This window comes from Poromitra crassiceps, assembly GCF_964638095.1.
Source record: "Poromitra crassiceps genome assembly, chromosome: 3".
In the NCBI taxonomy this organism is placed as follows: domain Eukaryota; kingdom Metazoa; phylum Chordata; class Actinopteri; order Beryciformes; family Melamphaidae; genus Poromitra; species Poromitra crassiceps.
In genome coordinates, this window is record NC_139625.1 from 25741772 (window position 1) to 25767115 (window position 25344).

Sequence of the window (25344 nt, forward strand, 5' to 3'; positions counted from 1 at the left end):
ATGGAAAGACCCGTGAGTGCCTCCTCTCCTCTCCTTCCCTCTCCTCTCATCCCTCTCTCTCGCTCCTCCATGCTCTCGCTTGCTCTCTTTTTCCGTCTCAGCCTGTCTGGTGTTAGGTTCCCTCTCTCTGCTGCGTCCTCTCCCCACGGCTGTGGCTCATTGCAGCGATTTCAGTCAGCTGCGACGTCTCTTCACCTCCCCGCTGGCTCTCTCCCCTGCAGTAGCTCCTGTAGGGGGCAGGAGACCTCCCTGCTGACTCTCTCCCCTGCAGTAGCTCCTGTAGGGGGCAGGAGACCTCCCCGCTGACTCTCTCCCCTGCAGGAGCTCCTGTAGGGAGCAGGAGAGCTCCCTGCTGGCTCTCTCCCCTGCAGTAGCTCCTGTAGGGGGCAGGAGACCTCCCCGCTGACTCTCTCCCCTGCAGGAGCTCCTGTAGGGAGCAGGAGAGCTCCCTGCTGGCTCTCTCCCCTGCAGTAGCTCCTGTAGGGGGCAGGAGACCTCCCTGCTGGCTCTCTCCGCTGCAGCAGCTCCTGTAGGGGGCAGGAGACCTCCCCGCTGGCTCTTTCACCTGCAGTAGCTCCTGTAGGGGGCAGGAGACCTCCCCGCTGGCTCTCTCCCCTGCAGGAGCTCCTGTAGGGGGCAGGAGACCTCCCCGCTGGCTCTCTCCCCTGCAGGAGCTCCTGTAGGGGGCAGGAGACCTCCCCGCTGGCTCTCTCCCCTGCAGTAGCTCCTGTAGGGGGCAGGAGACCTCCCTGCTGGCTCTCTCCCCTGCAGTAGCTCCTGTAGGGGGCAGGAGACCTCCCTGCTGGCTCTCTCCCCTGCAGCAGCTCCTGTAGGGGGCAGGAGACCTCCCCGCTGGCTCTCTCCCCTGCAGGAGCTCCTGTAGGGGGCAGGAGACCTCCCCGCTGGCTCTCTCCCCTGCAGTAGCTCCTGTAGGGGGCAGGAGACCTCCCTGCTGGCTCTTTCACCTGCAGTAGCTCCTGTAGGGGGCAGGAGCGCTGGGCAGGGAGAAAGCCATGGCAGCTTTCACTCTGCAGAATCCCCCCCCCCCCCCCCCCCCCCCCCCCTCCTGCCAGTCTGGGCACTGGTTGCTGTCCACTGGCAGCCCACAGCGTCTCTGTGTTTTGTGACTATGTGTGTTTATGTGCGGATCTGCCTCCCTACCACACAATCAGAGACACACACTCACACTCACACACACACACAGTGGGCTTTGCTGGCTAGTGGAGGCCGGCGTTCTTCAGGCGCCGCCATTGGCCTTGCTGAGATTGGGAGTCGGCAGCGTGTCTCTCCCTCACGCCTATTCCTGGTGCTATGTCCTCATGGTGTGTTGTGTTTGGATACCCTGACAACCAGGAGCCGGCTCTGTGAGTGCGTCCCAACTTTTCTCCTACTGACTGTGTCTTTGCAGGCTTTGACACAGGTTTGAGACACAGTTGGATTCTGGATGTGGATTGTTTATCTCTCTCTCTCTCTAGGATTGTGCTGACAACAGCCTAAGCCTCCACCATATTGGGCTTACTTCACGTCATAGTTGTTTGGGGGATAAGTGTTTGGTTTCTTTGAGAGTGATGTTGATGGCGATAGTAAAACTGACAAATCTAATGGGCTCAAACTGTCCAACAAGATCTCATATTTCCACAGCAGGAAAGTGTCAGCCATTCTTTCAGGCACTAAAAAGCATGGAAGAGTCTCATGCAGCTCCAATGTGATGGCCTCTGTGTTCTTTGCTAGCCGTGAGTCATCCTCCTGTGTTAGGAATATCACACGGAGCAGGGAGGACTCTCTTCTCGTCACTGGGGCAACAGTGGGGGATATCTGACTCACAAAGTGGCACTCTCTCCCTCCTGTTACCAAAGGTTTTTGATCCCTTCATGTTCATGTAGTTTATAATAACTAGGTGAATGGCATGACTCTCAAATGAACACTGATCTGAATTATGCTTTTGACACAATGAGGCCATTTACACCTGGCGTTAACATGCGTTTTCTGTGATCAGATTGCAATCAGATTGTGTTTTATCACTTGAAAGTACAGGTGTAAACACGCCCAAAACGCATTGAAGAAGGATTGCAAACTAATTGGCCAAACCACCTCCGGAGGTGGTCAGGGATGCATTGTGTACACATTGAACACAAGTGTAAATGCAATGTGTCCTCTCAATCTGGATACAGCAACTTTATGCAGATTGAGAGGACAACCATTTCTGCAATCTGATTGCAATCAGATTGCAGAAAATGCATGTTAACGCCAGGTGTAAATGGAATCAGGCTGAAGTGATAAAATACAATCTGAAAACGCATGTTAACGCCAGGTGTAAATGGCCTCAATGTTGCTGGAAAGACCCTGACTAGAATTGGTGCAGCCTAGTAGTGTCCTTGAAATGGCAGTCTTCAGTTTATGATTATGATTATATCATCTGCAGTTCTATTCAACAGTCAATAACAATGGCGAGTGTCAATGTTGAAAACATGTTGAAACACTTTTTAGAACTTTTTGGAAGAGATTTTGGCGATTGTTGTTTCATTGTATTGCCCGGTTACTAGGGATGAAACAATGTATTGAAATTCAATATAGCGCAATACAAAATGTGACAATAATACATATCGTACAGTGGGGGGGGGGGGATTAACCACAATATTATCTCCATTTTAGTTTGCTGTCATAACCAAGTTCTCCATTGCAATCATATTGTAAAAAAAAAATAGCACATGCTCCCTCTGAAAGATGTGCAGTCGGCAGCCACTTCTTTTCACCTGACAGCGAGGAATTTTACCAGCAGGACGTAGCGGGTGGGAGGTTCACGCTATTCCACGCCCCCCAGACCCATATCATGAATCATATCATATCGTGAGATAAACATATCGTCCAATCCCTAAGGGTTGCCCCTGTTTGTGTGCAGGATGAAATCTGATATCCTGATCCTGAATCCCATTGTTGTTGTTAGTGTCGTGTGCAGACAGCTAATGTGAGTTGACACAGTTCCTCCAAAAGCAAGAGCTACACACACTACACGCTGAATGTGTCAGTGTCAAGAGCTACACACACTACACGCTGAATGTGTCAGTGTCAAGAGCTACACACACTACACGCTGAATGTGTCAGTGTCAAGAGCTACACACACTACACGCTGAATGTGTCAGTGCCAAGAGCTACACACACTACACGCTGAATGTGTCAGTGCCAAGAGCTACACACACTACATGCTGAATGTGTCAGTGTCAAGAGCTACACACACTACACACTGAATGTGTCAGTGTCAAGAGCTACACACACTACACACTGAATGTGTCAGTGTCAAGAGCTACACACACTACACGCTGAATGTGTCAGTGTCAAGAGCTACACACACTACACGCTGAATGTGTCAGTGTCAAGAGCTACACACACTACACGCTGAATGTGTCAGTGCCAAGAGCTACACACACTACACGCTGAATGTGTCAGTGCCAAGAGCTACACACACTACACGCTGAATGTGTCAGTGTCAAGAGCTACACACACTACACACTGAATGTGTCAGTGTCAAGAGCTACACACACTACACGCTGAATGTGTCAGTGTCAAGAGCTACACACACTACACGCTGAATGTGTCAGTGTCAAGAGCTACACACACTACACACTGAATGTGTCAGTGTCAAGAGCTACACACACTACACGCTGAATGTGTCAGTGTCAAGAGCTACACACACTACATGCTGAATGTGTCAGTATCAAGAGCTACACACACTACACACTGAATGTGTCAGTTGGGCAGTTTTGAAGAGGAAACAGCTGAGTCTTTTTCAGCATTGTGTCATGGGATATGTGTCTTTGAGATGTTGCATTTTGCATGAGGGAAGATCTGCCACGTGACCTATGAGTTTGACATATATCACTTTATAAAAGGAAAGTAGGATGTAGTGATTTTATTGCAATGCCGACTGATTTCCAAGAAAGCGGATGAGTAGACAGTGATACGTGCAGCATGCTTAGGATTAGATTGGAGTTGGTGTGGCTCCCTATTATAATCCCTAAAGCATGTTAAGTATTAAAACATACACTAAGCCTTGTTGTTATCAATAGTTGTGTTGGAAGTTAGCGTGACCTTCAAGTCGACAGCCCCCATATGATAATTTTGAAGAGAGGTTCTCGTGAAAGTAAGCGTTAACACACACACACACACACTCACGTTACAGTGCCATGACAGCACATGGAGCTTGCAGGGAGGGGCCTCTTAACGTGTGGGGAGGCTCGCCCTGCTGACCACATCAGGATGTTTAGGATGCTCTGCATATACCTTCTCACTGAGCTGAGCACATCAAGATGTTTAGGATGCTCTGCATATATCTTCTCACTGAGCTGCGTAATGAACACTCCATCTGTTGGGAGGTCACACTGCTGTGTTGTGTGTGTCATCGCAGCTTGAGCCTACATACATACACAGCGCTATGGAAAGACAGGGACACGTTTAAAGCAGGACTAAACCCCCCAGATTTCTGGCAGAATGGTATTCTACTTGATTTGAAAACTCTGCAGGCAAGATGGCCGCATATACTCCCTTAGCCTCATAACTTGGCCAATAAGTATGTAAGATACAAAATAAAACAAATTGTAATGTCTTTATTTGTTGTAGAATGCAGAGGACATGTAACTGGTTAGTTAAACTCGCATTCCAGGAATATTGTATTTACTGCGCTGCTCTAAAGATAACGTAGTTGGCTTGAGCCTGTTTCGTCCTGGAACCCACTCTCTTTGCGCCAGAACACAATCGATTTGGGGGTGGAACACGCCAGGATTGGCCAACGCCAGTGCCCAGAACTGTCGAATCAAATCATCGACAGAGACGCTATGGCCCGCCTCCCAGTATTTTCAGTGTATCAGAGATAGATAGAGAATGTCAGAAATATAGCCAGCCACGTTATAAACTAGAAACTAACGCTGGTGATCCGTATGGAAACAGTGGTTAAAAGTTATATCAATTTGGTCATTCAGTGGTGTTTTACTGCCATGTACAGTAACATAACTAGCTAGCCGCTAACATTAGCCACAGTAGGCGATTACACATCATGCATTGCTCTTAAAGGGATCGCGCCACGTGAACTACAGTAATAATCACATGGGGAAAAAAACATTTTTCACATGAGTGGGGCACGGGCAAATACCACCGTGACGTAACGATGTACCAAATTGGCCATTCATTTGAGGGCACAAAAAAAGCAGGTTTGAACCCATAGAGGGCACTTATGCTGCTGAAATGATAGGAGTTTGTAATTGTAACAGATTGGTCTCAAATGTGGAGATCTTTACCACAATCCTTCACATACCACCCCAAAAGCCATATATATTGTATTGGTTAAAAGCTGAAAAAAGTGTTTTGGGGTTTAGTCCTGCTTTAAGTGACTTCCTCTATTCACAAGGGGCCGCATTTATAGCTATTATTATTTTTTCTTTGTTGACTTTTCTATGAAGGCCTTACTCATTCTATGGCTGATTAAAGTGGCAATAGATCTGTGCTCGCGTAAAAATACAAGGCTGCTACAGCTTGACACTGAAGAAAGAGAGCGTACTGCAGACCTACTTTAGAAAGGTGACGCTCACGCTATTGTAGTGAGCCAGTTGTTGCCATGGTGTTGCCTTGATGGTCTGAATCCTATGTGTCCCCCCTCCCTCCCAGACCGCCAGTGACGTGATGCCCAAGAGGGATCAGGAGAGGGACGTGGAGCTGGACAAGAAGATCCAGGCTCTGCGCAGGAAGAATGAAGTGCTCATGAAGAGGTACCAGGTAAGGACAAGTGCTTGCAGGCAGAGGAAACCTCTGCCCTCACAAATCTGCCTGGCTGTCATTAAGTATGGGGCTATTAAATTACATCTTGAACCTTGAATGTTTCCTGTTGAATTCATTTGGTGGCATTCAGGAGGTGGAGGAGGACAGGAAGAGGGCGGAGGAGGAAGGAATGCCATTGCAGAGCTGCAAGGGCAAAGCTGACGACCTCACCATCACTATCAGCAAGTCCACCACCAGTGTGAGTGTCTACGGTGTGAGGTGGTCTGACTTGAGGACTGTGTTTTATCTTGTACAAGACCTAGGCTAGCATTTCGGATTTGGGATGAAGAAACGGTCAAAATGTTTTATACATGTCATTTGCTTTGGTGTGGAGCAGGATACCCGTGTGGTGGTGACCAAGATGTGCAGTGGAAAGGGTCAGCAGGAGGCGGGACCTGACATGGGGGGAGACGGCCCCCAGCCGGGCCCGGGCCGAGGCCGCAGGAAGCAGCTAACGGTCACCATGGCTGGAAAAAAGGTCAAATAAACAAAGCAAACACTGCTGGGATGATGCAATATTGACTTTCATGTCAAGTTACAAGGGAAAGTGTGTGAACTCATGCTCTGTCTGAACCTACGCTCTGTCTGAACCTATGCTCTGTCTGAACGCATGCTCTGTCTGAACCTACGCTCTGTCTGAACCTACGCTCTGTCTGAACCTATGCTCTGTCTGAACCTATGCTCTGTCTGAACCTATGCTCTGTCTGAATGCATGCTCTGTCTGAACCTACGCTCTGTCTGAACCTATGCTCTGTCTGAACCTATTCTCTGTCTGAACCCATGCTCTGTCTGAACCCATGCTCTATCTGAACCCATGCTCTGTCTGAACCCATGCTCTGTCTGAACCTATGCTCTGTCTGAACCTATGCTCTGTCTGAACCCATGCTCTGTCTGAACCCATGCTCTGTCTGAACCTATGCTCTGTCTGAACCTATGCTCTGTCTGAACCTATGCTCTGTCTGAACCCATGCTCTGTCTGAACCTATGCTCTGTCTGAACCCATGCTCTGTCTGAACCCATGCTCTGTCTGAACCCATGCTCTGCCTGAACCTATGCTCTGTCTGAACCTATGCTCTGTCGTTTTGTTTGTAGCAAAGAAAATGATGAACAAAACATTTACCAAAAAAGCTATTGCAAAAAAAGCTGCCTATTATGATCATTACTCATTTAAAACAACACTACAGCTAGAGCAAAGATAAAAACTGACCCCGCAATTAATTAAACATTCAACCAAAGTACAGCTGAGATGAATCATCCCACAGCCAAAAATAGAGGCTAGGATGATTTGAAAATAGTGAATATGATTATTATGATATAATACAGTATGAAGAATTCACCTGACCTGTATGTATCGGCCACTGCTGAATCTTCTTTGGCACTATGCTAGAATGATAAACCCTCATAATTTAGAAAACACTTTCCCAGAGTCAAAGCTTTATTATTGAGATTAGTGCATATCTGGTACTCAACAGGTTCACTTACATATATATGTCAATGTTTAGTTGTGCTTAGTCTGACTCAGTGGAAACAAGCTGTGGGGATAAGCTCAGCCTCTGACCATTTCAGTCGGAGCGAAGGGAAATCCCTTTCTGCTCCCTGCGTGTTACTGCTCTCTAATGCCTGCGCCGCTGTGAAACAACAATGCTAGCTAGCAACTTACATGCTGAAAATGGCAAGTTTTAACGAAGATTTGGAGTGTGCAATTCACCTTATGTAGCCCCGCCCACTTGACCCAGTTGTGTTATGACTTCCTGTTCAAAACACTGTCTGTTTTACCTGGTCACTAGTACTGTACTGTCACAGGAAGTGTAAACACAATAGGAAGTAACTGGCTGACCCCTGTGTTGGAACATAAAAAAGGCCTGCTTGGTACTTGTGGTGGATGGTTGTAAAGATAACAGAGCCCCCCCCCCCCCCCCCCCCCACAGCTTTCATATTACAGCACACCCTACTGTAAGTATGTTGTACTGATGTAAATAATTGCCTCTCCAGGGTAAGCGGGTGGTGAGTGAGAGGACCGAGAGGACGCCAGGCCCTGCGGAGGTGAAGAGCCCGACTGATGAGGGACAGGAAAGGCGTGTGGAGTCAGCTGGGAGAGGGAAGCAGCCAACGCACATGGCCAAGAGAGACGCAACTGCACAGGTTTCAACCAGACACTCTTACATAACGCTGTTAGCGCTTATACGCTTCAGCATTTAACAGCAGGCTCGCTCGCTCTCGTCTGTATCCTCTCACTCTCTCTCCCCCCTCTTTTGGCCATCCTCCGACGCTGCTCCGCCGTGTTTTACATAGATGTCAGACATGTGGGCCGGCCACACCCCTCCTGTGATGGAGCACAATGGCCTGTGGACAGGAGGCGGACCCCGCGGCTGTGATTGACTGGTGGGGTGGGGCTGGGAACAGAGCTGTACTGGGGGCTGGAGTCTTTGCCTAAAATGCTAGTCAAAGCTCTAACATACATACATACACACCAAACCCTTCAACTACTTCTGCTCTCACTCACAATGTCAAAATATAAGCCATGCGATGTGTAGTTCTTCAGATATTAATGTTTGTTTGACACTAGTGTTCCACTCTTTTTCACAGTGCTTTCTGCTGTCGGGTAAAGAGTAGTCTGACTGGGTTGAAGCAGCATGGTGGACTTAGCTCTCCCATTGGTGCTGACCATTTCAGTCGGTGCCGGATGGAAAGTGGCTGCGACCATATTTGGATTTCCTTTCCACGCCCCCAGCATGCCTCTGCTGCTGTACTTGTCGAATCTGCCGAGCTCAAATGCCTGCGCCGCTGCCTTTGAAACAATAACAACAGCAGCGCTATCCGCTAGCTCGTTGCTACACGCTGAAAACGATTGATGCGTATTATGCAATGAAGCCAGCTTGCATGGTACGTTCGGTGGATGGCTGTAAACAGCCTTTTTCCCCTCTAGTCCACAGTGAAAGCCTTCCCCAGCCAGACTCTCCCAGCCCCTTTGCTGGTGATCAGTACTCACAATGAGTGAGACCAGAAACGTGACCAAAATTGAGAACAGACAGACAGACACCACTTTGGCAATTTTATGTATGATGATAGGTCCCCTGTGATTAAACTGCCCCATAGAGCTTGGTACCAGCCACAGTTACGTGAATCCCATTCTGGTTCTACTGTTGTTTGTGTTCCTTGGCTTCCTCCTAAGAGCTATGTTTTTAGTGAAAGAAATATCAAGTTACCCTGTGGGTATAGATTAGCCTGGTAAACCAGCCCGTCACGTGAACTCACATTTCATTTGGTTCTGCGTGACGGTCTGGCCCCGACGCCATGGGGGGGGTTTAGCAGGGGCGGGAGCATGAGCGGGCGTAGTTGCCTTGACAGACTCCTTCAGCCAATCAGCGTCGGATCCAATCAAACCCAAATCCACTCATTGTTGTTATTGAGTCTATTTCTGCAATAACTGCACTTCATGGCTGTTTAAACTAGACAAACGCTGACATGACTCCTCGAGACGATCAGGCAAGGAGGCGGCCATTACTGTTTTGTTAGTGCAGTGCTAGTGGCGTTCCTGATTGGCCAACTTGCGCTGTCAATCACAGCGGGGTCGCTGATTGGCTCTTCCACTCTTCGGCTTCTGCTAAACCCCCCCACTGGCGTCGGGGCCAGACCGTCACGCAGAACCAAATGAAATGTGAGTTCACGTGACGGGCTGGTTTACCAGGCTAGGTATAGATGCCTTTAGTTGTGTGAAACATCCTGTTATCCGGCCATGAAAGCTAGCTAGATGCTCTAATAGGATTTGTCTCGCTGACCCCTTTGTTTGTGTCAGTAATAATATTATTTTAGTAATACAATCCAATGGGTCTCTCTTTGAGACCTCATGTTTAAGACAGATAGGCAGAGGCACACATATGCTCATACCCCCCTCTGTGAAATGCCACAGTAACTGTCTGACTTTACTGCAGAAACTCTGGAACAGCTGCTGTGGCTCTGGCACACACTCTCACACAAGCTGTCCAATCAAGGCGCTGGTGCACAGACAGCTGATCCTCACCCACCGTGAACACAGACACACTGTCACACTCTGGTAGAAGGGAGATGCCTGGACGCAAGGGACGGTCAGCATTTGTATAGAGTGCCAAAGTCACGCCCTCTTCCTGCTTCTGTATACGACCTAAGAGATTTCATTCCCATTCATTTTTCCATAGACGTTTCTTCAAAATTGACTGGTCAAACCAAGCAATTCAGCTATATTTACAATCAGGAGAGACTGTTCTATGGTCTCTCCTTTCACTCGGGAAAAGAGGAAAAAGAAAAAACTATTTCCCAACTTTTTCGGAGTGAAATGTTATATGGTAAGCATTTTACAAAACGTGGGAAAATGAATGGGAATTAAATCTCTTAGGCCGTATGCCAAACCCGGAAGAGGGTGTGACTTTGGCACTGAGGTATATTCTATATTCTAGGTCTCTGTGTGTGTATGTGTGTGCGTGTCACCTGACGTATCCAATGCTGCTCACTGGCCCATCAGAGGTAATGTGCACTAAATCTGCAGCTGAACATGCTGTTCCCTTGTCTTTATTTCTGGCCTGCCTGCATTGGGTCAGGCCCCTTTATTTATCATGTGGACTGAATCAGCACTTGAACAGTGGCCAGCGCTCAGCTCCAGTGCACCAGTCATGTCTGTATACTGAATCCTGCTTCCCATGTGCTCGCTGTTTACAGAGCCAGTGTGAGCAGAGCTACTCTGGCTAATTAAGACACAAGGAAAGGAGGGGGGAAATGTCATGTATCTCTTTGGCAAAGGATGTTTGCCATATATTGTATAAAAATATGGACGTAGCCACCGTGATGTCATCCATTGATTCGTGGACTCCTGTTTTATGCATTGGCTGTTTTGAAGACCATATACAATCAATGAGACAATGAACAACACGGATTGTTCTTCCTGGACATCCTGGATAATGACTCATAGGAGAGGGGCGTGGCTATATGGCAGAGTGAGTCCCAGGTAGAGTGGAAGTAGGACTGTCTCAAGAGTGGAGAAGGAGAGAGGATGAAGGAAGGGAGAGAGAGAGAGAGAGACAACTGGCTGCCCACCATCTGTTTCCAGTCTCCATTTCTCCTCCCCAAGCCATGAGGAGTCTGCTCTCCTCCGCCACATTGTTTCCCCATTCCCACCATCGTGAAAGGGCTGGTTTGATCTAATTAACATTCGACTGCCTTTTCACTCTCAATAGGCTCATTATGCTGCCAGAGGAAGCAGCCTGGCAAGGTGCCAGGGAAGGTTGAGCTAGTCAGAGGCCTCTTTAGTGTGTGTGTGTGTGTGTGTGTGTGTGTGTGTGGGGGGGGGGGTGTGTTAGTGTGTGTGGGGGTGTGGGTGCACTAAATCACTCTGCCTACTTTCTACACTGCCTTTCTCCCACTGTTCAGGAAAGTGCTGCTGCTGATGGCAACATGACTCATGCGCTGTGTTCGCCGGAGCATTATAACCTTGCAGTCAGAAATACACAGGAAATTGTAGCTATGAAATGTGCACGATTATCTCTGCAATGAGATGACAATTTCATTTTCCAAGGCACAGAATTAACTCACTTACAGCATCTCCCCCTGGAAATTGCAGTCTGTGACGGCCCGGGGTGTAGTGCTGTGGGAGCACAGGCAGGGGAGCGGAGCTCCCACACCTTTTCTCCAAGGGTTTGTTTTTACATTAGTAAAATAGTGGGGGTGTTGTTCCTCATATAGGTGCACCGTGCGCTCCCTCAGTTCTCCAGATAGCACTACACGGCAGTGACCCCATTGCACTGCAGAAAATTAAGCCTCAACACCAAATCTGACCATAGCAGCATTTGTCCACTTGGGGGCAGTGTAGGTCTCTCCATGGATGAGTCGGTACCATTGACAGTGGTCGGTATCCCACTATTAGACTATATTAGATTTGCTGTTACTGTTAATGGCAGCAGCTGTGATGGCCCCCAGAATTAATGTGTAATTGCTTTGTCACTCGCATTACAGTTATGTTAAACCTCTCTCTCTCTCTCTCTCTCTCTCTCTCTCTCTCTCCCTCTCCCTCTCCTCTGTTTCAGGATGAGGTTAGACAAGTGCAGAGGCATACTGAGGATCTTTGCCAGGTATGACAGTTTTCAAGATTTATGAAATGTGGTTTTTGCTTCAGCCAGCGGCTTTATGAAAGGGTTTCATAATCCCAACGGTATTAGACTTTTTCCCAATCCATCATCATGTAATCCTTCCACTGAAGTCAAACATAGAAAATGGAGTCACAAAGTTTTCATGTGACAACAGCGATATGTGAGCACACAAACATACACACAGAGAAATACATACATAGGGCATCTGGGTAGTGTAGAGGTCAAAGCTACCACCTACCACCACTTCCTGGTAGTGGTCCTTCTGGTTAAATTCCTGGTAGTGGTCCCTCTGGGTTGGTCAAACGTTCCTACAGACACAATGGTCCAGGGAAAATATTAATGAGGGAAACCCTCATTTATGTTTTTCTTGCACCTGTGTTTACCTTGCCGTTTTTACACAAAACGGCCGCTGTGAAGAAGGCCTATTGGCCGTGTCTGCAGGTGGGGCATGAGTCCTGGTCACTGCACTAGTGCCCCTTCTGGTCCGTCGGGGCGCCTGTTCGGGCCGGGTGGGAGGCGAACTGGGGGAATAGCGTGATCCTCCCACATGCTACGTCCTGCCAGTGAAACTCTTCACTGTCAGGTGAAAAGAAGCGGCTTGCAACTACACATGTATTAGAGGAAGAATGTGCTAATCTACAGCTCTCCCCAGATCGGCAGAGGGGGTAAAGCAACGACCGGGACAGCAGGGGGAATTGGCCAAGTACAATTGGAGAGAAAATAGTAGAAAAATTTCAGGGGAAAACAAAAGAGAAATACATACATGCACACGCCCCTTTCTACTGCCATCTGCCTCCCTCCCGCCAGCCAGCAGGAGGCAGATGGGGACAAGCCAACGAGCGTTAGCTGGAGCAGCTCAGAGCGCAGGGTAACCAGGCCGGCTGGGAGACAGGGAGGACAGGCTTCAAAGGCGCCGCAGAATAAGCCACATGACAAGTGATGCTGTTCATGCCTCTCTGTGTTACCTCGCCTTGCTTTGCAGTCACTGAAGGTGATACCGCCCAGCCTTCGCTTTTGGCAGTGTTGCATAAGGCGTGGGGTGGAAGCTTTCTCAACTGTTTTGGTTAACAAATATAAACGTCTTCTGGCGTTTTCAGGGACAACTCGGCTTCTAGAGCAGTGATTCTCATCCTGTCATATCAAGAACCCCTAATTTACTACACATTAGGGCCACAGACACCCATTTAATAAGATTTGTAAGATATATACTGTTTGTATTGTTAGATATGATTTTGTCCAGAATTCTATGACTATCTGTATTATAGGTAGACAGATAACAGTGAAACTATGAGGAAAATAGTCACTCTCCTACATTCTCTAACTTCTTATAAATGAAATAATGGTAAAGTTGACTAATTCATCAATTTGCTGGGGTCCCGCTGGAAGCCACTCAAGGACCCCTGGTGGTCCCCAGACCCAACATTGAGAACCACTGGCTTAGAGGACGGCTAGTAGCGGCTCAGCAGTCCAGAGTAAAGACGTGCTCATCACATTGTCACTTAGTTTAATACTGTTTAGTCTGCTGTCAAATGGTAGAGCGGGCGGGTTTGAGTGGTACAAATGAGCGGTACAGCGGATGTTATGCCACCTACATGAGAGCCGGTGAGCCTGCTGTCTCGCGCGGCAGCGGCCAGTGCTAAAGTCACTGTGCCCTGCCTGGGCCCCTGGCGGCCTCCCTGGGAAGCCCTGTGGAGGCGATAAATTGAAAAGGTGCTAATTAGGGGCGGTGGCTGGAGATGGCCTGTTGGAACATGCGAGACTTGTGGCCCCTTGTGGCCGCGTGTCCTCCAGGGCCGGAAGAGACGGGCGAGAGAGATGGAAAACACAGGGATGAGCACAGATGCTGTGATCACCAGTATATGTTTACCTGGCTCTGATTGGTCCACAGCCGAGAGGAAAACATGGCCTATCATAACCTAGTTTCTCACAGGCACTTTCCTCCTCGCTTTCTCTCTTGTTTTTACTCTGGGTTTTTTGTTACAGTTTCTGTGAGAAAGGATATGCAGAGCAGCATACAGATTTTTCATTTCTCTCTAGCCAGCAGCCGGCTGTCCCCCCTCCTTGTACAGCCAGCACATCCCCGGGCTTTTCGTAACGAGAACGCAGCCTCTGTCCCTTTTGATGTGGTAGAGAGCGTCCATCTGAACTCCCTTTTGATATTATAGGCAAGCAATTCGTTCAGCTTTATCACAATAATCAATACACAGGGGAAGAGGGGAAAGGAGGAAAAGGAAATTGCATTTACATTGTACTGCACTTTTCCTGGAGGACCTTCTCAAAGAATTGGATTGCGTTGCCTTACAGCCGTCTTTGTAGATGAACCACATGGTTTCTATTATCAAACGGAGGGTGACTGAAATCCAGAGGCAACGATTACAGTTTACAGTAACTAGGCATCTTGTGCGCTGTGCGCGCTCGATTCCTAGGCTCGCCCGCCCTGCAGCTCGCATACGCAGCTCGGCCGCTGCACGGCCTCACCCGCAGCTCGGCTGCTGCGTGGCCTCGCCTGCCCTATTGGCGCAGGCGCAATGTCTCCCTCTCTCTCTCCCTCAGTCTCTCTCCCCCTCTCTCTCCCACAGTCTCTCCCCCTCTCTCTCTCTCTCTCCTCCCTCTCCCTCCCTCACTCCCTCTCCCTCAGTCCTTCTCCACCTTTCTTTCTCCCTCTCCTCCCTCTCCCTCAGTCTCTCTCGTGTGTGTGTGTGTGTGTGTGTGTGTGTGTATGTCACTGATGACATCATCAGTGATGTCACAATGATGTCACAATGTATGACATCACTGATGACATCATCACTGATGACATTACTGATGACATCATCATTGAACTATAGGGCAATCAGCCTTAGGGCAATTAGTGGCAATTAATCTGCCCTAATTAAAAAATCTGGTTCCATCAGGTCACCCTGACGGGTGCTCTTTACACCCCCTGAAAGGTTCAGCCTGATCGCACGTAAAACGGCATAACTGTGGCTGAACACAGAACTTGAAACAAACAGTGGACAGAGCCCACATACTCCATTTTAGGCATCTCGCACGCTCGATGCCTAGGCTCGGCCTCGTCGGGCCGAGCTGCGAATGTAAGCTGCAGCGCCAGCTTGGCGAGCTGCAGGACGGGCGAGCCTAGGAATCGAGCGCGCGCGAGATCCCTAGTATATATATATATTAACCTGTGGTTAACGAGGGTATATTGTTGGAATGGACTCCCGTTAGTGTATAGAGCAGTGGGCATGGCATGGGGTTTTCCCACGAGGACCAGGAAGTAACCCTGAAAGCTGTAATTCCTCGAATGGCCACTTGAGGCAGGGCTCAGAAGTCCCGTCGTTCCCGTTCACCCCCATGTTAAAATGCCGCACTTTGTAACAGTGATTAAGCGTCTTTACAGCCTGGTCCTTAACATGAGTTTGGTCTATATGCAGTAGCTAATTTCACCTTTTCATAACAACTGTTTATATAACTCACCCGTTTGGAGTAAAATAGACGATAGAAAAGGGGGTGATTGACAGGTCGCCTGTCCTGTGACCGCGCAGTTTGCCGATCACGGACCAATAGCAGGCGGAGCTGCGGCTCTGGGAAACCCCCATCTCACGTGAGCTGCACAAGGACTCAACCCATTCTCTCCCACTCTGCTGACGAAAAATCAAGATGGCGACGGCCACCACTTCAACTCAAAACGGGAGCCCAAAATCAATAGGATAGCTCTGTCCAAATTTTTTAGGTCAGTGGTATAGGGCGATGCTTCAAATATAATATGACACAAGTGGTGTAGGTGTTTAGTGAAGGTAAACACCAGCAGATGTAAGCCTGTATTAAGGAAGCCTATCATAGGTCTTACGAATTAGGACCTGTGTCTTGTGTCTCCAAAGGAGTCTGAGAGCCAGCAGGCCAGCACGGACCTCACCATTCCCACGTCGAAAGAGGAGCAAGATGAGTATCTGCAGTGGAAGCGGCAGCGCGAGCAGATTGACAGGGAGAGGGTAGCGCGCCACAAGAACGCCAAGGGCCAGTGGAGGCGGGCGTGGGACATGGACAAGACCGAGAACATGTAGGAGTTCTTACCACTCGTCCTCCCTGAGTGGCGTCACATGAGCATGCTTACTCATCCCCAGCAATGCCCTGCTTCACATTCACACTCACTCTGAGCAGTAGGGGATGACATGCCTTGCTCAAGGGCACATTGAAGGTAGTTGTTGAAGGAAGGGAGAGTGTTACTCCTTTCTTTTTCCCAACCCAGCTTATTCCAGTTCAGGAATTGAAATTGGTGTTGTTCTGCTCTCAAGTCCACTCCTCTAACCACTACATTTATGTCACTAATAAATATGAGGCAGTTTCCACATAACCGCATTTTGCTAACAATCCCACCTCAGGTTGTTGGCGTAGACGTAGCTACCGTGACGTCAGCCATTGGTTTTTGGGCTCCCATTTTGAAGCCTCGATGTTGGCATTTTCACCATCGCCATAGAGACACTGTGGAGCGCGTCATCATTCAGAAACCACGCCCAAAACGGGGGGAAACAAAAACTCCACCCCCCAATCCTGGCGTTCTCCTATGTCACGTGTTGCACACAAAGCTCATATATACGGAAGATGAACACTCCAACTTATTTCCTTGACAGCTAGATCCACATTTTTCTTCTCGCCAATTCTCAATGACTTCCTTGTTTTGCTCGGGAGTACAAAAAAACTTTAATTGGAGATTTTTTACATTTGTTGTATGCGCAGCCCACCACACAACAGCTTTTAGCTATGGTTAACTCAAGGAAAATGACGCTGGTGTATGGGAGTGAATGGAGTGCTTTCCCCCGTGATGGGCGTGGCCTATTTCATGCAGTGTCTCTATCTTGGTTATTGGGAGCCAAAAGTGACATAAATAGAGAGCAGCAGGAATGAGTCAGGAAGTATACTTCAGTGGAAAAGATTATGGGTTTTAACATGGGGGTTTCGCTTAAATGCATAAAATAAGGTCTGTGGTTAACAAAAGTTTATGGGAACGCGAATTTGGTTTCCGCATGATAATCTTCACAAACGTGAATAACTTGTATGACTTTTGGAACGTAAATGCGTTTATTTTTTTACGCGATTTTATAAAACGCTTCAAAACGTTATTCACGTTTGTGAAGAGTATCATGCTTAACCCAAATTTGCATTCCCATAAACCTTTGTTAACCACAGACCTTATTTTATGCATTTAAGTGAAATCCCCATTCTAAAACCCCATAGACTTTACCACTGAAGAACCAAATGGCGGCGATTTCTGGATAAAGCCTACAAAAATATGTCATCATTGCGGTACTCTATTTGGACGAAAAGAGCCACACCATGTCCTGCTATTGGTCCATGATTGGCAAGCTGCGTGATCACTGGACCGGCGACCTCAGTCACGCCCCAAAACATAGTCTGTTTTATCATCTAGTTTACAAAAAATTGGACCGCAATTTACAAAATGAAAATCATGCTGTATTGAATAAGACTTGAAACTAGTGATTGAGACCATAAACTCATGAGGAAAGTGTTTACTGAAGCCATAAATCAAGTGAGAAGTAGGATCACTTTCCGATTGACTTTCATACAATGGCACTTCTTTTTGCAGCCAGTGGAGTCGCCCTGCAGGTCATTCAAAAGAATGCAGGTTTAAGGCACTTCCGCATTGGCTTCAATTTTTATGAACGGAGCTAACCCCTTGGTTGGTTGCTAAATCACTTGCTTCATCAACCAACCATGTGCTCTGCTGCCAGTTTGTTGTTTGAGGGTTTGTTATTCATGCAGATAACAAGGCAGTCTGGCCTTAGAAATAGCTTTGACTGTTTCTACTTAGATTATTCAGTGGAAGAATCCATTTTAGATCAGGTATCTCCATGCCCTACCTCATGAGATGATCAATTCACATGGCATTGCTAACATTGCAGCACTACAATAAAAATGTAATGATTGGCCCATCAAATAATTACATCATAGGGTGAACAGTAAAGGTATGTTTCTTAGAATTCAATCTGAAACGGAGTTGCATTGGAAGAGAAACAATACATTGGAAATAGCAGTTGTTGCTGTGGGGGGAAAAAGTATTTTATTATACGTGGATAATGATAAAGGTTTAGGCCTGAAGGCTCTCATTTAGGCCTACATATAAACAATCTGTTGAGTTTGAGAATTGCTTGATCTAATTTTAAGATGATCCCATAAACATGTTCAGCGTACTTAATGTTCTGCCGTCTGATTGCTTAATTAAATCACACAGCTGCACTCCAAAGTGCCTGGAGGAGAAAATACAGCCCGTTTGTTTGTTTGCTTGTTTTTGTGCTTGTTAGATTTCAAACAAGCCCAGCTGTAGTTTCCAGAGTGACAAAGTAGCAGAGTGAATCCATGCGCTGTTTAAAGGAAGCATCGAAATGTAAAGAGACAAGGGAAGAGCAGCTATTTTTAGCAAGGGATGGAATGCCTTGCCTTATTTGGCAAGGCTTAAACAAGGTCCTTGAGTCAGAATACAAGAGGACATGTCTTTTTGATTTAACAATTTAGATGCTATCAATGGTTGTGAGAAATGTAGTGTGAGTTAAGCAGCAAAACCACTCTTGTTCTGCAAAACATCTCATTCTAGACCTGCCAGTAAACACACAAGGATGATCCACATGTCAGAAGGGCCTGTATTTAAATGGGTGGACATTGTTACGTCACCTAAGCAAACAATGAGATGATAAATTGTCCGTCTGCCACATGGATCACCACTTAAACAATGGACAAGCATCCACAGAATTTCCATGTGGATTGTTAACACCAAACCATCATCCGGCACTCCCGTTTATGGAAAACACTGCATGAGCATTGGGTGTTCCTGTGTAAACTGAACCTCTGCTTTCAGGTTTTCAGACAAGTCCCTTCCTGAGAGAGACCGGGGGACCCCCAGCAGAGGTGAGAGTTCCACGCCATCTCATCTGAGAATATGGAGAATAGGCCCTCACATGTCAAATCATGAGAAAATGTTGTTCACCAGCCTTTGGGTCTTCTTTAGTCTTATTTATTTGCCCATTTCTTCTTTGATTTCCAGGTGGACGAAATGCGAGAAGAGGACACCCCGGGTCAAATGCTGACTCACAAGGTATCTGCCGAGGCTATGCACTTATCCATTATTACAGGACAGTAATATTGAATATGGCCGTCAGGTCAGTGCCTTAAAATCACCACTTACACAAAAGGTAAGAAAACTCTATGTCGTTTTTTCCCAATATTTTTCTCCCCTAGGCCATGAGATGCGGGGCAAAGACAAGGGGGCTAAACATGTGCCAGTGGTGAGCAGTAAGGCAAAAGGCAAGGACCGTCTGACTGGGAGGGCGAGGAGGTCAGTACCAGCTCAGCATCATCAACATTCTAGACCAAGGGTGGGCAACTGGCGGCCCGCGGGCCGCATGTGGCCCCCGACCTCACTCATTGTGGCCCCTGGGTCGATTTCCAAAAATATATTTGTGTGTGTGTGTGTGTGTGTGTGTGTGTGTGTGTGTGTGTGTGTGTGTGTGTGTGTGTGTGTGTGTGTGTGTTTTTATTTTACTGTCCACCCCAAAACATGGCGCTAATGGCGTTAGCATTGTCCATCCACATACTGTTTAATGTTAGCATTTGAGCTAACGCTATTGTAACAAACAATATCCAGGATGCACATGCAACATTACTAATCTGATTAATATCACATATTTGGGTGATGTACCCCATCAAATTGCTGTAGCGGGCTGTTTTAGAGCTAGAGCAAAGTTTCTGGTGTCATCTGAATGGAAGAATTACTACATTTTAATATGAAAAATATAAATGTTGGTATACTAAACTTTGATTACCAGTCCTTTTCATCAAATTAGTAGCTATAATAGGGAGTGATGGTGTTACAGTAGGCTACTGGTGGAAGTGCACGGTCACAATCTGTCCCTCTGGTAGCAAGGAATTTTTTGTGTGGCCCTCTCTATCATCAAAGTTGCCCATCCCTGTTCTAGACTGATAGCAGACACGCAGCAGCCTGGCGTGACGTGACGTAGTATGATAGCAGACGACAGCACCTAGTATGCAATTTAAAAGTTGATTCAACCGTTGGAGTGCCAGATGTCTCTTGCCACACTCTCAATTAACTGTTGTGAAAAACTTGCTGTAAGTAATGAAATGCTTAAAATGGATTTGGGAAGGCAGTTTGTTTTCTTGCACTGTGCTCCGACAAATCCCCCCAAATGTCACGCAACTTGATTTAGAAGTTGTGGCAGCTGAGTAAATAACCCAGAAGGCCTCATTCACATCTCACTGCAGTCATAATTTTTCCCTCCAGCATTTCTCATGTGTGAAAGGAGGTGCTGTCTTGACTCAGTCAGGGTGGTGAGGCGGCTTTCACATCATTTCCAAAACCCATGAGATCACAGACGTTTGAGTGAGGCATTTCAGGGGAGAAGTGGTGGCTTTCTTTCTCTATGTGCCGGCTAGTGATGGAGTGATGCCCGCTGGGTCCCGCGGACTGGCCCGCCCCGCAGGTGGTCTGGGTTGGCAAATATAAAAATATCGTGGGCGCGGGCGGGGCATGCTCAGAATGTATCAAAGCAACATTATTTTGCAACTTAGAGTTATAGAAGTGAAACAGGCAGAGTCGCAGACCAACTGTGACAGAGTCCGGCTCTCAAAATAGGATCAAGCTCGTGTCTAGTCAATCCAAACCTGCCACAACAACACAGAACGTCTTTGCACAGAAACATCAAACAAGAAGTCCCAAACTGAATGGGAGCAGCTCACCTTCTAGCAGGCCGGGGCGTTGACAGCTATATACGGCCTCTTTCATGGACAGCTCATTCGGTGGTATGGAGCTGGCCATCAGCAGCTCCCGTTCAGTAGATTGGGGACGCTAGTTATAAAATAATATCTCACACACACAGTCACACCCATGCACGTGGAAACGGAGGGATCAATAGAGAATTGGAGAACAGGAGCGATACGTGGCTGGCTCACATTAGCACTGGGGGAGAGACTCGCGCACCTGAAACACCACGTCAAGTACTCATAAGCCACTCCCACTTCCTGTTTGACCCTCTGATGCAAAGACGTAAATTACAATATTATAAGTAAACAAAGGGGGTCCCTGACAAGCACATGTCAATCACATATCACCCTGTGACACCAACCCTTTATAATAATAATAATAATAATGATTGGATTTATATAGCGCCTTTCCAAGTGCTCAAAGCGCTTCACAGAATCATTATTCGTTCACACCATTCGTACCGGTGGTTCGAAAGCGTGGCAGCCACACATCGGCGCTCAACGGCCCTTCCGACCACCATCATTCATGTCTACATTCATACCAATCATACAGGCAAGGAGGGTTAAGTGTCTTGCCCAAGGACACAACGACAGCAGCTGGGAGGGAGCGGGGATCGAACCGCCAACCCTTGCGTCATTGGCCGACCCGCTCTACCTCCTGAGCTAAAGCCGCCCCTTTAGATGTGAACTCTCTCTCACACACACACAGATGCACACGTACACACAGTCAGACAAACAAGGCGAGTCTGCGAGTCTGAAGCTGACTGCACCTGCTGCACTCTCTCTACTATAGTCTACATGGTGGAGTAAAGAAACGCTTCAAATGAGGTAGCCTATGAGCCCTCAAAACAAACTTTTTGGAAGGATCATTCGTTGTAATTATGATTTGAAGTGTCCATAAACGAATCCCACCGCACATTTTCTGTTAATAGACTGTGATCTATTTGTCAACTTATTGCAACGTGACCAAATGAAAGCGCATGAGGGAATTAAAAAAGATTGGAAAGAAGAACAATGTTTCTGTAGGTCTACCTGCTACCTCTTTTTAAAGACCTTGGATTAATTGAAGAAAGACCAATAATAGCTGTTTAGAGTTTGTAACGCCGACAAGGCAGAAAGAACTACTAACGACATGAAAAAGTAAAACTGTCATGCACGTGTGTGTGTGTGTGTGTGTGTGTGTGTGTGTGTGTGTGTGTGTGTGTGTGTGTGTGTGTGTGTGTGTGTGTGTGTGTGTGTGTGTGTGTGTGAGTGAGAGAGAGAGAGAGAGGGGGGAGAGAGACAGTTTGGACACCTTGGAGAGCTCTGCGGGGCTCCATCTATGCACACACACAATGATGTTTGTCACATCACTTTTCATTCTGTTTGTTTTTTAAAGTATAGAGAGTTGTACTGCCCATATATTAATATTTGGGCTATTGGCCAGCTAGAGGGCTAGCTGACCATGCTATTGTCTGTCTTAGCTTAGTTTTGCTTTTTATTCTTTCTTCTGTTCTTTTCCTTTGTGTTTTTGTATTTTAATTATTGTGTGTTATGTAATATGTATTTGTCCCCAGGAAGACTAGCTGTCATCTAGGCGGCAGCTAATAGGGATCCTTTTAATAAACAAATAAACAAGTTGCCTGGAGGTGCCATACTTCTCTTTACTGTTCGCTTATTGCTGTCTGAGTGTAATTGAAAGCCTTTTGATATAAATACTTTTGTTTTTCAGGTGGGATGCAAATGAGGAAGGAGAGCACTTACAGGTGAGAGGGCAAAACTGCCTTGTTATGAATAACAAGTATGCATGAGGATATAAAAAACACCCCTGCCTTTCAATCATAAATTTATCATGAGTTAAATTTGATCTCCTAGACTTCTGAGACAACACTGGAAGACTTCTTGGAGGAACTTGATGCCTTGGCTGACACTGAGGTAGGTGATCCCAGCCCAGACACGCTGAGTAAGCCTGAGGAAGGGGTCAGCGGTTCTGGCTCCGTGGAGGTGGAACCGAGCGGTGGATCCACAGGTCCTCCTGAGGCAGCTGCAGCTCCGGGAGAGGACACCCCCACCCAGGGGAAGGCAGAGACCTCGTCCCCTCAAGGCTCGGAGAAGAAAGTGCGCTTCTCAGAGGAACTCATCCAGGGGGCTCAGGCGAGGCCCAGCGCGGGCTCTCGGGACACCGCCTCCTCCGAATCTAGAGGATCCAGCTCATTAAAAGCTTCCTCACCTAGCAGAATCAAACATGAGGTGCAGGAAAGTGCCATGGAGGACGTTGGTAGCCTTCAGAACCAGGGGGGTCCATCTGCTCCTGTTGCCCAGCAGCAGGCCTCTGAAGCCCCCCTCGCTTCTGAAAGCGCATGCACTAAAAAAGCCGGTGTGGCCCCCGCTGCTCCCGGCTCTCCCCCTGCTGAGAAGACCTGTGCCCCTCTACAGGAGATCTCTATCCAGCCTGCAGAGCTCGCCAAGTGCAATATCAGCAACACAAACACAGGTATGCTATAGGGTTGGCGCCCCCGACTGCCTTTGACAGAGCATCCGGATGGTTTGTCAATGAACTAATGTTGGTTTTCCTTCATAGAGGAGCTAATAGACTCCAGCCTCTCTGTCTTGAGCCTGGAGGAGTCAGGAGAAACACAGCCAGCACACAGCACCAGCACTGACAAGGTCAGTGGAAGAGAGAAGAAGAGGGCTGGCTGAATCAATGGATGGCTAAATGGATTGATAGATGCAAGTGCAAAATGGATGAGGAGTTCAATGGATGGATGGAGGGACAGATTGATAGCGAAAGCACAGTCTTGATTACAGCGGTGTAATACGTGATCTTGGTTTGAGCATGTTCGTCCCCTCTCAGGCCTGTTGGTGGCGTTGAAGTGGAGTAGAAATAGCTTCATGACATAATGCCTGCTCATCTCATCAGCGGCTGGAACAGGTTGATCATGTGTCACTGTGTACTTAAGCCATGCACACACAGAAAAAGTGTGAGCCTAGCTGTGTCCAGAGAAAGAGAAATTGCATATGCCTACATATGTGGATTGTACAAGAGAAAGGCAAGGCTAACTGTTAAAATGTTGTGTTTGCAGGCAAGAGAGAATGGGAAGATTGTCTGAAGGACATGCTCAAGATGAGCGTCATATGGAAGAAATACTGAAACCAAAATTCAGTGAGATAGATTCGATTTTTGTAGTTGGATATTTTGCTTCCGGTAACTCATTTGAGACGCCCTGTTTATGGCTTACCTATAAAGCTGTGTTTTAATTGTGCTGTGCTGTGTCCCACTCGTCGAACACAGTTATCCCATGGGAAAGTCAGAATGCTGTTTTTCAGCCATCTAAAACTTACATTTGGATTGGTGAGAAGTGTCTTTGAACATTTTCCCTGCTCAAATACTTTGCGTCCAAGCACTTTATGAATATTGAAGCTATGAGTATTGGCACATTATTCAGCATATTATGCTGTGCAATGGCAGGCTCATTGAATGTCTGTCTCTGTTTACATTTGTATTAAGATTTCGAGGTACATATCAGGACGCTAGCTAATCAACCTTTCTTAGGCTGCCCTTGCCAATAAACTTCAGCAACAGTCAAATTATCTTGTGCCTAATTCTGCCTTAGGAGTATTTTGAATGCTGAAATGTAATCTGCATTATATGATGTTGCCACTCAAAATGTTGAGTGGATATTATTTATTGACTGCTTCCAGCATCATTTAGTCAATGGCCTTTCATGAATCAGCAATCAATTCAAGTGCATTACTAAAGGGCACCTTTGGGATTCAGAAAATCCTCTCCTATTGGCCACTGACCAAGACTATTAAGTTTTCAAAATGTTACTGTATTACTGACTCAAATGTTTTTGTTTTGGAGAGAATGGAATGCTGCAGCTTCAGTAAGAATCAGCAATAAAACTCCATCAGAGGCATTAACATTGGCAACAGCTACAGTTTCTCGAAACATACATTGCTGTCATGTCCTAAAAGGACTCTTGATAAGTGCTCGATAAAACACAGTAAACTTAAAATCTCAAACGTGCCCTTTAGCATACAGTATTATGGTTATTGTGCTCCATCAAATCTGTGTGATTTCAAATCAAGGCTGAATCCCAACTGTCTGGCCTTCCCCAGGCTTCTGGACTTGTAAGAGGCTAGTGGAGGCTTTTCAAACAATGTGGACCTGTAATGTGGGTCCTCAACAAGGGTTCAAAGCACAAGGGACATGATTATTTGAAGAAAAAATGTTTATGAATGAATTCATTTGTGAATTAAAACTTAACTCATGAAGCTGTAATGGAGTAGCACATTCAAACCCATATACGTGATCCATTTATATATTTTAGAACGTCTGGATTTATGAATTACTTACACTTTTTTTTAATACTAGAAATATCGGGTGCTTTGCATGCTAATTTCTAGCACCGCGCTTTGCGCGCCCCGTGGACCCCTTCTGCCTTATTATAGTCGTGATCTAATAATCTAATCTAATAATCTATTATAACCCAGATCCTGATTTGCCCATGCAGCATTTGCACAGCCAATGTTAATACGCTAGGGTTTTAATTTTATTTTCACCTGAATTCAGACTCTTATATCCCCCTTTGGACTGTTGAGAATTTGAAAGTCCATAGTCCACAGTCCAAACATTGGGATTCAGCTGTAATTTCCATTGGAAATGTCATGT

At 46.9% G+C, this 25344-nt stretch overlaps 1 protein-coding gene across 1 annotated transcript; it reads left to right on the forward strand.

The window, feature by feature from the left end:
- Window positions 1-23779, forward strand: ccdc9b (coiled-coil domain containing 9B; the record flags this gene model as incomplete). The annotated part of the gene is made up of 13 exons (XM_083632961.1): window positions 1-12; window positions 5656-5763; window positions 5897-6004; window positions 6143-6283; window positions 7798-7947; window positions 15782-15960; window positions 18772-18821; window positions 18958-19008; window positions 19152-19248; window positions 22402-22435; window positions 22545-23163; window positions 23251-23336; window positions 23753-23779. 13 exons carry the CDS (start codon window positions 1-3, stop codon window positions 23777-23779), a joined length of 1662 nt encoding a protein of 553 aa, XP_083489087.1.
- Between the last annotated feature and the right edge of the window lie 1565 nt (window positions 23780-25344).